Genomic DNA, 16,065 nt, shown 5'->3' with positions numbered 1-16,065 from the left:
AGTCTCGTTTTCAATGATTTTTTTAAAGATAAAATATATTTTTTATTCCTAAAATTTTATACAAATTTTAAAATTATTCCTAAGTTTTATTTTGTTTTAATTTTGTCTCAAAAGTTTTTAATTTACATCAAATATATCCTTGACACCTAATTTTTTAAAAAATTTAAGACTAATTCAATAATAATTTCATAAGAACAACCCTCAACACAAGCAAATCAAGCATAATTTTCATGCATTATTATTAGATTGGTCTTAAATATTTTGAAAATTTAACCGTCGAAAGTATATTTGATGCAGATAGAAAATTTTTGGGATAAAATTAAAACAAAATAAAACTTAGGAATATTTTTAAAATTTTTATCAAATTTCAGAGACAAAAAATATAATTTATCCTATTTTAATTTTCTTTTTATTTTTTCAATTTATCGAACTCATTCAATAAGTTGGAAAAAAAATCTTTATCAATTAATTTTTTTTTAATAAAAAACTCAAAACCAACGCGTCACCACAATTTTACAAATTTATTTTCGAATATGAAAATAGGACACTTGTTTTTTATTTCTCTTCGAAAGTAATCATCAGTTAACGCATAGATAATAACCCATCAACGTATTAGCAGCCACTTAAAACAGTTCTGTTAGCCACCTACGAAATAGACTAACAAAAAGACATATTCTTCTAAGAGAAGTCATTCTTTAATACCAAGATATCTTTGAATATAAAATTGAGACTCACTCAAATAAAGACGTTTAAAATGTCTTTTTTTTAAAGATATTTTTTATTAATTAAAATTTAATATATATAATCAATTAAATCATGTTATTTTTGTCAAAATTAGGCTAGACAAATTAATTTAACCAAAAAAATAGTAAATCAAATTTTGAACTAGTCTATATTAATATTATTTTTTTATAAAAATAACTACAATACCTTTATTATATAGAAAATGATTAAAATACTCTTATTATATATATTAATTTTAAAAATTCTAAATCCTAACCCTCCATAAAAAAATAAAGGACTAAAATTTATAATCCTCAAAATTAATATATATAATAAGAGTATTTTAATCATTTTCTATAATAAAGGTATTGTAGTTATTTTTATAAAAAAATAATATTAATTTAGATCAGTTCAAGATTTGATTCACCATTTTTTTTGTTAAATCAATTTGTCTAGCCTAATTTTGATAAAAATAACATGATTTAATTGATTATACATATTAAATTTTAATTACTGAACAACATCTTTAAAAAATTACATTTTCAACGTCTTTATCTGAATTACTCCCTATAAAATTTTGTTAAAAATCTAAGTATTCAACTACAAAAACTATTTCAAAACCATTCTGAAATATTATTAAAAAAATAAAAGTATTTGATCTTTTTCTTTTTCTTTTTTTCCCTTCAAGCATTTTTTTTCGTTTATGTGTTTTAGTATTTATAATAAGGTTCCACCTTGAAAGAGTCAAATAAGACCTAAAAAGGTCTTGATTGCAATGAAACTGTCAGAAAAAAATTCGTAGTAGATTATAAATTTCTTATATATTTTTATAGACAGCTAGAATTTGTATTCATAAAATTTTCCAGTTATTCACCTCAATGAAACATAAGTAAATATTATTAGAGACTTAAGAAGAATATATATATATTTATCTAGGTCTACTTACTAATATAATAAAAAGACTTCCATAGTCTCATATAATTAATTTGATAGAAATGTATATATGCATGCATATAAGGTAACAGAGACTTAAGAAGAAGTGAGTCTGAAAGACAGTTATGGATCCGAAGTGGTGGAATAATAGTGATAAAAAGAAACATGTGGGAGGCACAAGCAGTGAAGACGAATTGCGCGAAGATGGATCTTACCCAAGGATGACAGCAATCACAGTGGGGTATAATAGTCATATCATGTCACTTCGTGTCCTCTATGATAATAAAGACGGACAAAATTATGGCCATCCTGACTCCACTGTCCCCAAGAAAGATACGGTAAACAATAATCATGCCTACTTCTTCTCTTTAGGTCAGGGTTGTGAAAATCATACAAACTAGCTAGTGTTACTTAATTCTAAATTTCTTTTTCATCCTGTTTAACGGTAGATTTTGGCAGGTTGATGGATTAAGTTCGCTAATTTTTTTAATTTATTTTTTTATTATTTATTAATAAATTATTAAATATTTAATAATATATATANGTTGTATAAATAAAATAAAGGATAAAGCACTAAATTTATCCCCTATGTTTAAATGTAATCATATTTTAGTCCTTAATATTTAAAGTATCGTATTTGAATTCAAAAAAATTTCATTTAGTTTTAATATAGTCTCACTATGAGGTCAAAGTTAAATAAATAACAGAATGTCCTACATGACAATAGTACAAGAAAAAGGTCAATAATCTAGAAAATAAGTACAAGCTCTAGAGGCACAAAATCAACTGTAGATATATAAATACATTTATTTATCATTCTTTTTACAATTTAAATGAAATATTTTCTATAGAACTAAAGAGAATGATTAATAAATGTATTGATGTATTCACGGTTGATTTTGTGCCTCTGGAGCTTGTACTTGTTCTCCAGATTATTGATCTTGTTTTTATACTGCTGTTATGCAGGACATTCTGTTAATTATTTAACTTTGACATCACAGTAGGACTACATTGAAGCTAAATGAAACTTTTTTGGATTCAAATAGGATGTTTTAAATCTTAAGGACTAAAACAGAATTACGCCCAAATATAGGGACCAATTTAGTACGTTACCCTAAAATAAACATTGTCCAAAACATATAATTAATCATTTTCAAGTCTCTAATCAATCAAATATAGAACATAATTAAAATTATAATTTAAAATATCTTCAATTATCATCTTTAATTACAAAAAAAAATTACCAGTCCTACCGGAGAAGTCTGCCCCATCCCGCCAAAGTTTGTGAATTAGGCGGTACAGGTTAGGCGAGCTTTTTAATTATGATAGTTTCAAATTTTTCGTCGGTCTGTCTTTTTTGCGAGTTACACGGACCGATCTGACAAGTTTTGGCCCATTTTCCATATATATATTGGAGGAAAAATTTTAAATATATTGGTGGCTTTAGTTTTGATGACTAAAGATGGCATAAATTTGACGTACAAGTAAAATATTGACAAATGGCAAGAAAATCAAATCTAACACTAAAATGATTCTCTTCTTTTCTTATAATTTTTTATAATTATTTTTTAAAATAATTTCAAAAAAATAACAACAAAATTATTTTTTAATCACCCCTCCATGCCTTTGACCCACCACCGCTAGTTAAAAACTGGATTGGACTGCTGAAATTCATGCACATACATATCTATTATTATGCTATAATTTTGTTTAATTCCAACGTATATATTATTCCTCGTGTCCCTTTCAAATGAAAAGATGTGTGAAGCACAGGTATATGCAAGTAGGCACAAGTTTATTATGATTAATACATAACAAACCTTTCAAGACTGCTTATGTGCTGTAGGCAGTGATCGTGTCCATTTATGTAAAGATCAACGTTGTTTTCCTGAGAAACAATAATAAAAAGAAGAATTTGGCGGTTAATGAAGCAATTGCAGATTATTTATAGCCTTGCAAAACATCATCTGCATTAGGTATATATATATATATATATATATATATATAATAGTGAAAGAGATATTTAATTAGGAGCTTTGGAAAATGGGTAAAACAAAAACGCAAACCAAAAGTGCAACGTTCAGGAAACAAGATAACTTGCGTGCTAAGAAATATAAAGATAATAAGTGTAAATAGACGGAAAGTGAGAGTAGAGAGTCAAGGATACAAAATAACTAGCTCTCAACTCAGCCTTCGAAGCCAAAGTTGGCCGGAGAATATTTATATACATATATACATATCCCAAAATACCTAACATTTAGAGATAAAACCTTAACTCTCTTTGAACATCTAAGAGGGACAAAATAAACAAGTTTCTTGGAGAGAAAGTTAAGTACATATATACATAAACTAAATAACATAAGAACCCAGAAATCGCTCCGCTTCAGCAGTCCAGACGCCTAGCGAGGTTCCTCTCGACTTGCATCAAAAAATAACAACACAGTATGGGGGTGAGAACTGGAGGTTCTCAGCATGGTAAAGGTGCCACGTATAAGATATAAGGTCCTGGGAATGCCAGAGGCAGTCCTAGAATGCCGACACTCAGATTTTAAAGCTTAAGTTATCAAATAGAAACCATAAAAGGGTGGTCTTCTAAGAATATCTAAACCTAGCTTAAACCTGACCTTAATACTAAGTCTTTTCCACTATTCCCTCTATTCCTCCATCTCCGGTAAATACAAGGACAAACAAGCAGACAAAGCAAGCACAGGTAGAATACAGATAATAAAAATATCAATTATGACAATAATTAGCATATTATAATCAATTAGGCAATCTCAATTAATGCACAAACAAGCCATACATACAAATGCGTCCTATAGCTGTTGATATCACATATCAGTTACGTAGTCATCCCGATATGTTCTCAAGCTCAAAAATACACCATGGGGAGAATCCCCAAACTGACATGGGGAAGAGATCCCCCCAAGCTCAATAACATCCATGGAAAGAGTCCCAAGCTGACATGGGGAGAAGAGACAACACCCCTAAGCTGACATGGAGAAAGTAATACCCCAAACTAACTTGAGGGAGATAACACTCCCAAACTCAATATTATCCATGGGAAAAATTTCCGGCTGACGTGAGAAGGACAGTACCCCAAACTCAAAATACTTAACTTTTAACTCACATATACATCTCCAGCATACTCGCGACATTACCTCACTTCCTCAATAAATCATAATCACTTACTCATTAATCATATGCTCTATTATTCTCAATTAATTAATATAATCAATTCTCAATTTCTTGCATTACTCTCTTACTTGCCATATACATTTCATATTACTTGTAGAAAATCAATCATTCAAACCTTAGCATCAGAACTCATTCATACGTGCACCTCCTTCTTATACAATTCCTCATTTTTAACATTTACTTCACTCCCAAATTACCTCTATTTCCTATCTCCAACTTATAACTAAGCTTATCATTATGTTCTAGGGCTAAAAGGGTAAAACGGAGGTTTGAAAGTTCAAAATTGAGTTTTAAAACACAAAATGATTTTGCTAAAAACAGGGGAGTTACGCATACGCGTGAGCGCGTATATAACCCATTACGCGTACGCATTCCCTTATTACGCGTACGCATGGGTACCTAACAGAAGCATCCAGTCGCACAAGGACATTTCGCGTACGCAAGCACCTCATGTCACATGTACACGTGGACATGCATTCTGGCCCAATACGCGTATGCATAAGCTTCTTCGCATACGCATATGGGGAAGGCAGTGGCAACCAAGGTCCTGAAAACCGGTTCGGACCGGCCGGTCGAATCGGTTTAACCGTGAACCGCTGAGAAAAACGATTCGGGTAAACAGCAAAACCGGAAATTTCAAAAATCGAATTTGAACCGGTGAACCGGTCAGGAACCGGTCGGTCGAACCGAACCGTGACCCGACCGGTTTTTTGAATGCCCAGCCAAACGTTGCCGTTTCATTGTTTCAGCCTCCAGAAAGCCCTAGCCCCCAACCAAATCCAGCTTCCAGAACTTAGAACGCCTCTCTCACACGGGGCTCCTCCCAATCTCATCGAGCTCGTCGTCCCTCACCTCCATCCAGCCACCTCCTCGTGCCGCCGCCGTCGTCCTTCGAACAGCCACCATCAGCTCGCTCCCTTTCCCCCCATCACGCAGCAGCCATCGCAACCTTCCTTCCCTTTCATCGCGCAGCCACGGTGGGAACATCGAAGCCTCCGTCGCGCACCCACGCCGCCGCTAGCTCTGTTGGTCACTCGGTTCGAAGGTGCTCCACCACTGCTCCTTGTCTTGGTCACTCGGTGTCTCTGTCTCCCTTCTGTTCAGCCGCCGGACTATTCCTGACGCCGTCGCTAGTTGGAGCTTCGAAGCTCACTCGGTTTCTCACTCAGCTAACGTCTCAGACTCTCAGCAATGGAAGCATAGTCATCGGGCTCGCCTACTGCCTCCGTCGCGAAGCTCTGTTCCACCGTCGCCGCCTCCATCTCTGTTCCTGCCTTCATCGCCAGCTCTTCGTTTCCAGCGCCGTCATCCTTCCTTGCATTTGAATCTGTAATTGAGCCTCTATTTGATTTTGATTCTGATTTGTTTTTATTCTGAACTTTTTAATTCTGATTGTTGCTTTGATTCTGATTTATTTTTATCCTTCAGTCGTCCTCCCTATTGTTGATTTTGATTTGTTCTTTGGTTGGGTTATTCTTGATTCTTTTGTTGGGTTGTTTTTTTATTTGTTCTTGATTTTCTGAATTTAGAGTTATTTTTTATTGAATTTTGAATTCGTTCTTGATTTGCAATTTCTGTTTGATTCTTCTTATTGTTGTTGTGGTTGAAATTCAAAATTGAAATCTGATTTTTCTTCTTCGTCAATTTCATATTCTGGACTTGTTGATTTGTGAACTGATCTTGTGAAATTGAATTTGTGATCTGTTGTTGGATTTGTTGCTAAATTGCTTGTTGAATCTGAATTTGCATCGATTTCGGCCTCTCTTTTTTCTTGAATTTCTGTTGATGCTGCTGCGAGTCTTGTTCTGTTGATAGCTGAGATTTGGTTGCTTCTTGATCGATTTGTGGTGGTTGCTGTTGTTGCCTTAGTCTAGCTTTAATCTCTTCCCACTCAATTTTCCATTCTGCAACTTCATTCTAGCAAATTTCTTGCAAGCTTGGACCCATATCCGGTTGGTAGCAATGATAGAAATCTTAGAGCTCTTTCAAACCTCTTTCCACCTCTACGAATCTCTGCTCCTCAGGTGTTTCTCTGGCATTCCAGTATTGTTCAGTACATATTGTCCATCCATAACCATCTTTTTCATCTTCAGATTCTTGAGTTATTTGATTTTCCATGAAAAATGGAAGAAACCTCTCAATGAGAGCACCAATATTAGAACTCCTTCTTTGAGTTAGGGAGAGAAATTCTAAATTGAACTCAAGTTCAATATCAATTCATTAATTCCTTTAATATATTGATAAATGTCTCTTATCTATACTCTTAAAACACTAAGTAATTCTAATGGGCATAACTATAGTACCCTTTGTAATATTAAATTGTAACATGTAGAGGATGTTGTTGCTTATGTGAGTAGGTGTTTTATTTGCCATTTTCATTTCAAGTGCATAAATGGTTTCACTGAATTCAATTTTCAACTTTTGTGCTGCTGAATAAGGCAAGGGATTGTGAATATGAATGAATGTGATAAAATTGTGAATATGAATAAATATGATTGATAACAAACTTGGAAGTTAGCATTTTATGTTTAGTTGGTTATTTTTGTTATTTGACTTTTGAGTTTGTACTTGAATGAGATCATAACATTCTAGTTTATATAGTACTTTTAATTTGGATGATATTTTAAAGTTTATATTAAACTATAATTATGTTTTAATGTGTTTATTTATATTTTATTTATTATTTTATTATAAAACGGTTTTTTCGGTTCAACCACGGTCGAACCGGTTGAACCTATGAACCAGTGAACCAGTGACCAGAGCGATTCGATGACCGGTTCGATTTTCGAAACCTTGGTGGCAACAGTCCGCGAATGCAGTGTATGCGTGCACGAAATTTTCATGCCACGCGTACGCGTGAGCGTACGTTTTTCCAAAAATTGGATAAGTCTGAAATCTGCAGGAGTTAGATTTAAATCCTAAACTTTCGATGCACATAACTTTTTTGTTTTAAATCATTTTTCTCTGTTCTTCAAACAGTGTAGACTTTGCGAACCCAATTTATGAAACAAATTTGGAATCATTTGGGGTCCAAAAGCCAAGTTATGCCTCACCAAAGTTTGGCTAAAAACTAATTTCACACAAAACTCAAAACCTCTATTTCCTTTAAAAGCCAAACTCAAATCACACTTTCTACACACATGTTCTGCACAACAACATACCATTTCAAATACCAAACCTCCACATCTTATCTCAATTAATTATACTCCTATATGCACAATCCCATAATTAGAATTCATCTTTTAAATCAACAAAATTCATCACAGACACACATTCACTCTCATACCTTATCAAACATCCACAATTTATCATTCAACATTTTGTCACCAACATCAACAATAACCAAAACTCAACCTGATTCATTATGACTCATTAAAGCACTAAACAATTCTCATACTAATACATTCATTCCGATTCTATGGTCATCTAACCTAAGTTTTAACAAGACATTAGATATTAAATACGAGAAACCTAAACCATACATTGGCCGATTTTCACGTATAACCTGAGACACCTCCACAAAGCAAGCTTTCAAGCCTTTCTAACCACAATTCAGCTTCTCAAGCTTCCAATCAAGCCTCTAGTATATTCAATTCTTACTCCATCTCACATATATTCATACACCTAACACAATTGTCATATATACATACCCAATTTAATTCCTAACTCACTAAATCAAAGAATTAACTAGGGTTAGTAGTTCTTACCTTACCCACGGGAAAAACAATCCAAGCCCGATAAGTTCCACAAGCTAAATCAAACCTAGAATATCAAAATCGACAAAATCTCAACATAACGGCTCACAATTCTCTTAAAATAAAATGGGTAGAGAATCTGAGTTGAGATTAAAGTTTACCTATGAAATTGATCCAATAGAATCATAGAACTCGACGCACTGGACGCATGACCGCAAACAGTGCGGCGATCGGAGCTCTGAGCGGAGAGTTATGGTGGTTTGAATTATGAGCAAGGGTTAGGTTTCATGGAACTATCCTTCCCTTCCCCAAATTCAGTTTTTCAGCGTGTTTCATTGTGGTAAGGGGAAGAAGGAGTTGAAGCTTATTTGATTTAGTGTGGTGGGTTGGGTCTTGGGCCCAATACGAGCCCGGTTCGTCCGGTTCGGTCCGTTCGATTCAATTTTGGGCCAAATCTTTTAAAATTGGTGTCAAAATTCTTATTTTAATTTTCTCTACTCCATTAAACTATAAAATTTTATTTTCTAATTTTTTTGTTTATAATTATTTTATTGGCTAATTATTTACTAATTTCTCGGGTTTTACATCCGCCTTCTCCATCTCTCGATGATTCCAAATTGGACGACAATTCTGCTCCTACCGTCATGCTTCCTCCTTCCACTCGTTCTTGTAGGGTAAAAAATTCACCTTCTCATCTTCTTGATTATCATGGTTTTTCTAATATTATTCATCAACATGAATCTAAGTCATTCTGAGAAGCATCCACAAATTCACATTGGCAACAAGCAATGTAGGAAGAAATACAGTTACTTGAAAAGGCACACACTTGGGATTTGATTGATCCTCCTTCCAATCAGGAAGTTGTGGGAAGCGGATGGGTATACAAGATCAAGACCTGTTCTCATGATTTTATTGACCGTTATAAGGTACGATTGGTTGCTCAGGATTGTACGCAAGAGTATGGTATTGACTATGAAAAGACTTTTGCTCCTGTTGCTCGTCTTACATCTGTTCGGGCTCTTTTTGCCATTGCTGCGGTCAAAGAATGGTCTCTTAGTAAGATGGACGTGAAGAATGCATTCCTTAATGGAGATTTGAAAAAGAAGGTCTATATGAAACGCCCTCCGGGTTATCCTTGTTCTTCTAGCAAAGTTTGTCTCATTCCCAAGGCACTCTATGGACTTAAGCAAGCTCCTCGTCAATGGTTTAATAAGTTCAGCACTACCATATGCAATTTTGATTTCACTTGCAGCCCTCATGAGAATGGTCTCTTCATTTGTAAAAGCGAACGTGGAGTTGTTCTTCTACTTCTGTATGTTGATGACATGATCATTATTGCAGATGATGTTGATGGTATCTCTGATCTCAAGGAATCCCTTCAACATACTTTTGAGATGAAAGATTTTGATTCTCTCAGCTATTTTCTTGGTCTAGAAGTCATATCCACCGATGATGGCATCTATCTCTCTCAAGCTAAATATGCTTCAGATCTTCTTGCTTGAGCCGAAATTACAGATAGTCGCACTGAGTCTACTCCTCTTGAGCCTAATGTTCATTTTACTCCTATGGATGGCACTGTTTTGGATAATCCTACTCTTTATCGATAGTTAATTGGAAGACTCGTCTACTTAACTATCACCCGACCAGATATCACCTATCCGGTTCATGTTCTTTGTCAGTTCTTGTCAGCTCCTCGTACTACTCACTATGCGGCAGTTTTTCGCATTATTCGCTACATCAAAGGTACCCTATTCCATGACCTTTATTTTTCTGCCCATTCATCTTTATCCCTTCAGGCGTACTCAAATGCTGATTGGGCTGGTGATCCCGCTGATTGTCGTTCCACTACTGGTTATTGTTTGTTTCTTGGCGACTCTCTCATTTCCTGGCGAGCTGAGAAGCAAACATTCACTGCTCGATCAAGCACAGAAACTAAATACCATGCTCTCGTTGACACCACTGTTGAAGTTATCTCGATTCGTTGGCTTCTCGAAGCTTTGGGTGCTCCCCAGTCATCCACAACTGATGTTTTTTGTGATAACCATTGTGCTATTCAGATTTTCCATAATGATGTGTTTCGTGAACGCACCAAATACATTGAGAATGATTGTCACTTTGTTCGACAACATATCCTTATTGGTGTTGTTCGTCTCATCGCTGTTGGAACACTGGATCAGACTGTTGATATGTTCACGAATGCTCATCATCTGACTCGATCTTTTTGGACTCTGTTATCCAAACTCAAGATGGTATCCTTAGCTCCCACTTGAGTTTGAGGGGGGATGTTAAGAGAATCATTAGAATCGAATTAGATCAATTAGTATCATTTGTACTTATATAGCGTATTTGTATATTAATTGTAAGATTCTATGCTTTTATTATTTTGATTCTACTAGCAACTATATATACGCCTTGTACATTGTACTTTTCCTCGTACTGAATAACACACAAAATACTTTCTTTTAGATTGGTCTCTTGTTTCTAACAGATATGAATATGGGACATGAAACAATTAGAACAGTGGCGGAGCCACGTTATGAGCAAGGGGGCAATGGCCCCCCAAACTAATAAAATGTATGTGTTAAGTTTTTAATTTTTTAGTTTAACCCTTTTTTAATTTTTAAATTTTCTTTCTTTTTAATTTATATTTTTCATGTTAGTCCTTCCCAAAATAATTTCTAGCTCCGCCCCTGAATTAGAACATGATATGGTACAAGACACTGACATATGAATTTTAAAATCTTATAAGATACGGTAACATGTATATATTTTAAATATAAAATATTTTTTAGATAAATTGTAATAATATTTTGATATTTTATTGATATTAAAATATAATTTAATTTTTAAATTATTGTCGAATCTTATTTTATTTATATAAAGTATTTAAAATATTTTTTATTTTAATAAATAATAATATATATTATTTTAAAATTTATTTCAAGAATAGATGTTAAGAATAAGATTTAATCTATTGACATGTGATAATATTTAAGTGTATCCAAACGTATTCAAATTTTTTTCAATTACGACACCATTGAACATAACAAACGTGTGTCAATGAATTATCGTGTTCAAAATGTATCCAAAGACAATTCAGCAAAGTGTCCTACCCTCAGCCTCTTGCTCATGAGTTCTCCAAATTCAAACCTCATACAGGCGGACACCAGAAAAAAATACCTTGCATATAGGGCTTCATTTTGAATTTTTGCCGATTATCCAGATTTGGTTCTATTGCAATTTAGTACTAACTACTAAGTCCTAACAAATTCTAAATTTGTGTCTCCGATACCTACTCCAGTTGAAGCTAGGAAAAAAAGAATACCTTATCGGTGTGTCCGGACACTATTCTCAACCGGGATCAGCGAATGGAGGTCCCCCACGACGCATTCGGTCGTTGACACTCACGAGGAACAATAACAAAAATAAATCATACGGAGTCCAAGAAGGTGAAGCATTTGATTTAACATGTGCAAACGTACAAATTGTGGGCTTTCATGTACGAGGTAGTCCGGATTTGGAATCAATCGGAGTCATTTATCATCGAGATCTTATTAACATTCTGAAAGGAAAAACCAATGTTCAAGCTTCTAGACCAAGAGGTGATCCAAATTCCAAAATCCTTTTTTCTATGAAATAAATATTATTTTTTTATTGCTGTTTTTTTTTTTTAAAAAAAAAATCTACCAGTAATTTCCCTAAGCCTCATTGCGGTGCTTTGTATTTGTAATATATAGGGCCTGATTCAGCCTTGGGAAAATATGGGAGTGATTTGACAGAGCAGGCTAAAGCCAGAAAACTTGACCCAGTTATAGGAAGATCTAACGAAATTGACAGTTGCATCGAAATTCTATGCAAGAGATCATCCAACAATCCTCTACTAATTGGTGAGGCTGGTGTCGGCAAGACAGTAATTTCTCACGGGTAATTCTTTTACGTGTGTTGCCAATGCCATTTACTAACACTCTTGCTGTTTTAAATTTTCAATATAATCTTGCACAAGACTTATTAGATAGAGCGTGTAATTAGTTTTATTCCTTGCTGTTTTGTTTTTTGTTCCTATTTTTTTCTTGTTTGTTTGGGGCCTTTGACTTCTCACTCTCAAAAATATATTTTTTTTAATTTAACAATATATATACTAACCTACACACTACAAATCTATTGTGGTAAGATAGCACGGTTTAGTTTAGGTGTAAATGATAAATCATTTTACCATACTAAGTTTATTATCTAAAAAAAAGATAAATATAACAAAAAATCATTTAAAACATTCAGATAATATTACTTTGAATTCATTTTATTTAGGTGATTTACGTTTATCCTAATTGTCAAACACTACAATAGAGATGATTATATATATTAGTGTTCTTTTTAGAGTTGCATCGGAATTAATCCTGTCTTTAAAACAGAATTGCTCAAAAAATTGCTGACAAAGATGTTCCTGATTTACTGAAGGAGCGTAAGGTATGTGCTTTATTTAAGCTGCTTAAAATTCAATCTTTATTTACATTAGCGAAAGATTAGGGCAGTGAGAAATTATTATTTTTTATTATTATTTAGTTATCAAAGTATCACAATACAAAAAATATTAATTATCATTAGATTATCGATAGAATAACGAAAATAATTTTACGGTAATATAATTATTGTCAGAATTTATATTAAATTATATTTGACGGTATAAATTTTGTTGGTAATTGATTATCGTCAGATTTTCTATTTCAATGAAAACTTGCACCAAAATTTAGTAGTAGAATATGATTATTTAGGGACAAAAATCTGATGTACGTTATTGTCGAAAAAACTCTGACAGTAAAGTTGGCGCCATAAATTGAGACTTTGCGCTATTATATTATCGGAAAAATCTACCGAATATTCGATGAAAATGTGATTTTTTTATTTTTATTTTTTTTTAAATTAACTTGGATGATCACTATTGTCAGAAAATTTCGTCGGTAAGTCCGACGATAGCGTCAAATTTTTGTAAATTTATAATGGATCCCGATAGTTAATAATTGATAGTCAACTCTCAATTAGTAAAGAATAAATTAGTATTTTATCTAAAAACAATGATTTATATATTATGTAAAATATCAAATATACACACTCAAAACACGAAACAAAATTAAAAGTTGATAAAGAAATACATAAGATAAAACAATATTGACATTAACCTTATTCAAATTCATCATCTAACTTCTTTCTCTGGTTCATCATCCTCGTCTTCCGAAATAATTTCCAAATTATGAAACTCGTCTTCTTCTTCTTCTTCATCTCTATCAACCCCATCAGCTGACACTTATAACACAGACACCTAGATACCTTTTGAGACCTAAACGGTTCCATGTTGAAGACATAAGCAACAAATGCATCAACCCCCTCAAAGAATTTAGGTTTTAAATTCTCCATCCACTGTTATTCCTATCATACATCCATAAACGATGACTTAGAATCATCTTACAACAAATACCCTAGAATTCAACCAACAACACAACTTATTAAATTTTTAGAAAATTTGGCAGGGCAGCTCCTATAATTAGAATCTCTCACCAAATCCGATTATCGTTTTCTCACAAACAAAACATATTTTAAACAATTTAAACGAAATTTCGGCAAAACTTCTTATTAATTCAGAGATATCCATCAAATAAATTTAACAATTTTCACAGAGAAACCAACTGCATGCATAAATTAGAACAAACACGCATTCAATAACACATCAAATTCTAACAGTTCTAGTGTCCAACCCCTTATAACACTATAATTTTCCAGCAAACAAGGGTTTCGAGAAGGCGTCTCTACACGACCTTCTCCCGCTTTCGTCATAAAACGCTATCCTAAAAAAAGTAAGTATGGCATAAAACTTAAACAATTGATTATATTTAGAGATAGAAAATCAACCTGAAACATGGGATACACAAATTATTAAAGAAGCGAACTCCAATTGATCTCAGAAAAAATAACATCGTCCTAATAAAAAAGACAACTTATTAAATTCACAAAATGAGACTAATTAACAAACTAAATAAAATATTCCAACCGCTCAAGCACTCTTAATCTCGCGCTACTTAACATACCCTAACTTAATTTAATTTCTATTTATATTAATTTAACATAATAAATCCTAATCACAAACTTCATTACACTAATATAACCAACAATTTAATAAAATACCTAACAAAGTCCTAAACTCACAAAAAATCTAAAAAAATAAAAATAAACTATAGCAAAATTACTTCTGATGGTGACTGCAAGATGGTAGAAGTGTGGTAATGACAGGAGAAAGTAATGATGACGACAACGTGACTACCACTAATGACCACAAACACCAACAACGACGACAGGGGAAACAACTTCAGCAATAACGAGGACAACGTGCGGCGACGGCGACAACAGAAGCTCCATGTGGTGGCGGCGAGGCGGCAATTTCAATGGAGGAAATGAGAAGGAGAAAGGGTTTCGCCTTTAAATTTTACCCCAATCCAATTTTATTGTCAAAAATTTTTGCTGGTAAAGTGTCTAAATGCCACATTTCACTACACTATTACACCGGCAAAATATAACAACGAAAATTTTTTTGATAAATTTAGCGCTAGTAAAATAAAATTTTGCGCTACTAATTACTATCAAATTTAGTGGCAGAATAAAAAATTTGACTGTAATCAATTATAGAAACGAAATTTTGCTGGTATATGATGTAAAAACCGTCGCTGAATTTGAATAAAACGAAATTTTTCTAATTATTTGAGTCTGTTTGAATTTAATTTTTAAAAAAAAATTAAATTTTATATTTTTAATATAAAATTATTTTATATTTAAATAGATTTTTTAAAAAAATTTAAATATAAAATCTTAAAAAATAATTTTAATTTTATTTGGATAAAACAAAAAAAAATATTTTTTTATTTGAATTACATAAAAGAACAAAATCAAAACATAAAACATAAAAATAATTGTGATATTCTTAAATTTAGTTACTATATTCTTCTCACTTTCTCTATACAAATGTGTATAAAATTTATTTTTAGTAACATTTTTTTCTTCATATACAATAAAAGAACTTCGTAGAAAATACTAGTAAACATTATATATAATAAGTTGAAATTTTGCATGTTGGCTTGGAGTTGTAAAATTAAAAAATTTTGTCCACTTTCAGCTGATATCCCTTGACGTGAATGCTCTTATCGATGGGAGGCTTGAAAATCTGAAAGATGTTGTCGAAGAAGTATCAAAATCTAACCGTCATATTTTGCTTTTTATTGATGAGATTCACTTGCTTCTTAAGGCAGGTAGGAGCATTATCAAGTTTGAAATTCTTTTGTGAAAACCATTAAAATAACTTCAAAAAAATAGTAAAAATTATTTGGCAAAATATTTACATTTTAACTTATCTCATTTTTATTGACAAAAAGACTCAGATTAGAAAAATGAGTGATGAGATAAAGATATGTTAGAACCATGTCAACTTTATAATTGTCATTGCTATTTTTTTTTTTTGGCAAACAGAAATAAGTTG

General features: G+C 32.7%; 2 protein-coding genes across 2 annotated transcripts in view; both read left to right on the top strand.

Moving 5' to 3' along the window:
• The first annotated feature begins 1,781 nt into the window (after positions 1-1,781).
• LOC127746709 (uncharacterized) lies at positions 1,782-15,756 on the top strand. Its single transcript, XM_052260721.1, has 4 exons — positions 1,782-1,994; positions 11,851-12,151; positions 12,287-12,473; positions 15,706-15,756. Exons 1-4 carry the CDS (start codon positions 1,782-1,784, stop codon positions 15,707-15,709), a joined length of 705 nt encoding a protein of 234 aa, XP_052116681.1. The 3' UTR covers positions 15,710-15,756.
• An 8-nt stretch (positions 15,757-15,764) lies between these two features.
• The window catches only part of LOC107486270 (chaperone protein ClpB3, chloroplastic-like), a 4,983-nt gene continuing 4,682 nt past the window's right edge, over positions 15,765-16,065 (top strand). The window contains exon 1 of the mRNA XM_052260125.1: positions 15,765-15,838. The gene's annotated coding sequence lies outside the window, so the exon portion shown is untranslated. The remainder of the gene's footprint in view (positions 15,839-16,065) is intronic.

The sequence above is a fragment of the Arachis duranensis genome, chromosome 4, assembly GCF_000817695.3.
Source record: "Arachis duranensis cultivar V14167 chromosome 4, aradu.V14167.gnm2.J7QH, whole genome shotgun sequence".
Lineage (NCBI taxonomy): Eukaryota > Viridiplantae > Streptophyta > Magnoliopsida > Fabales > Fabaceae > Arachis > Arachis duranensis.
The sequence above is the reverse complement of the archived record's forward strand: the minus strand, read 5'-3'. Positions and strand labels throughout refer to the sequence as shown.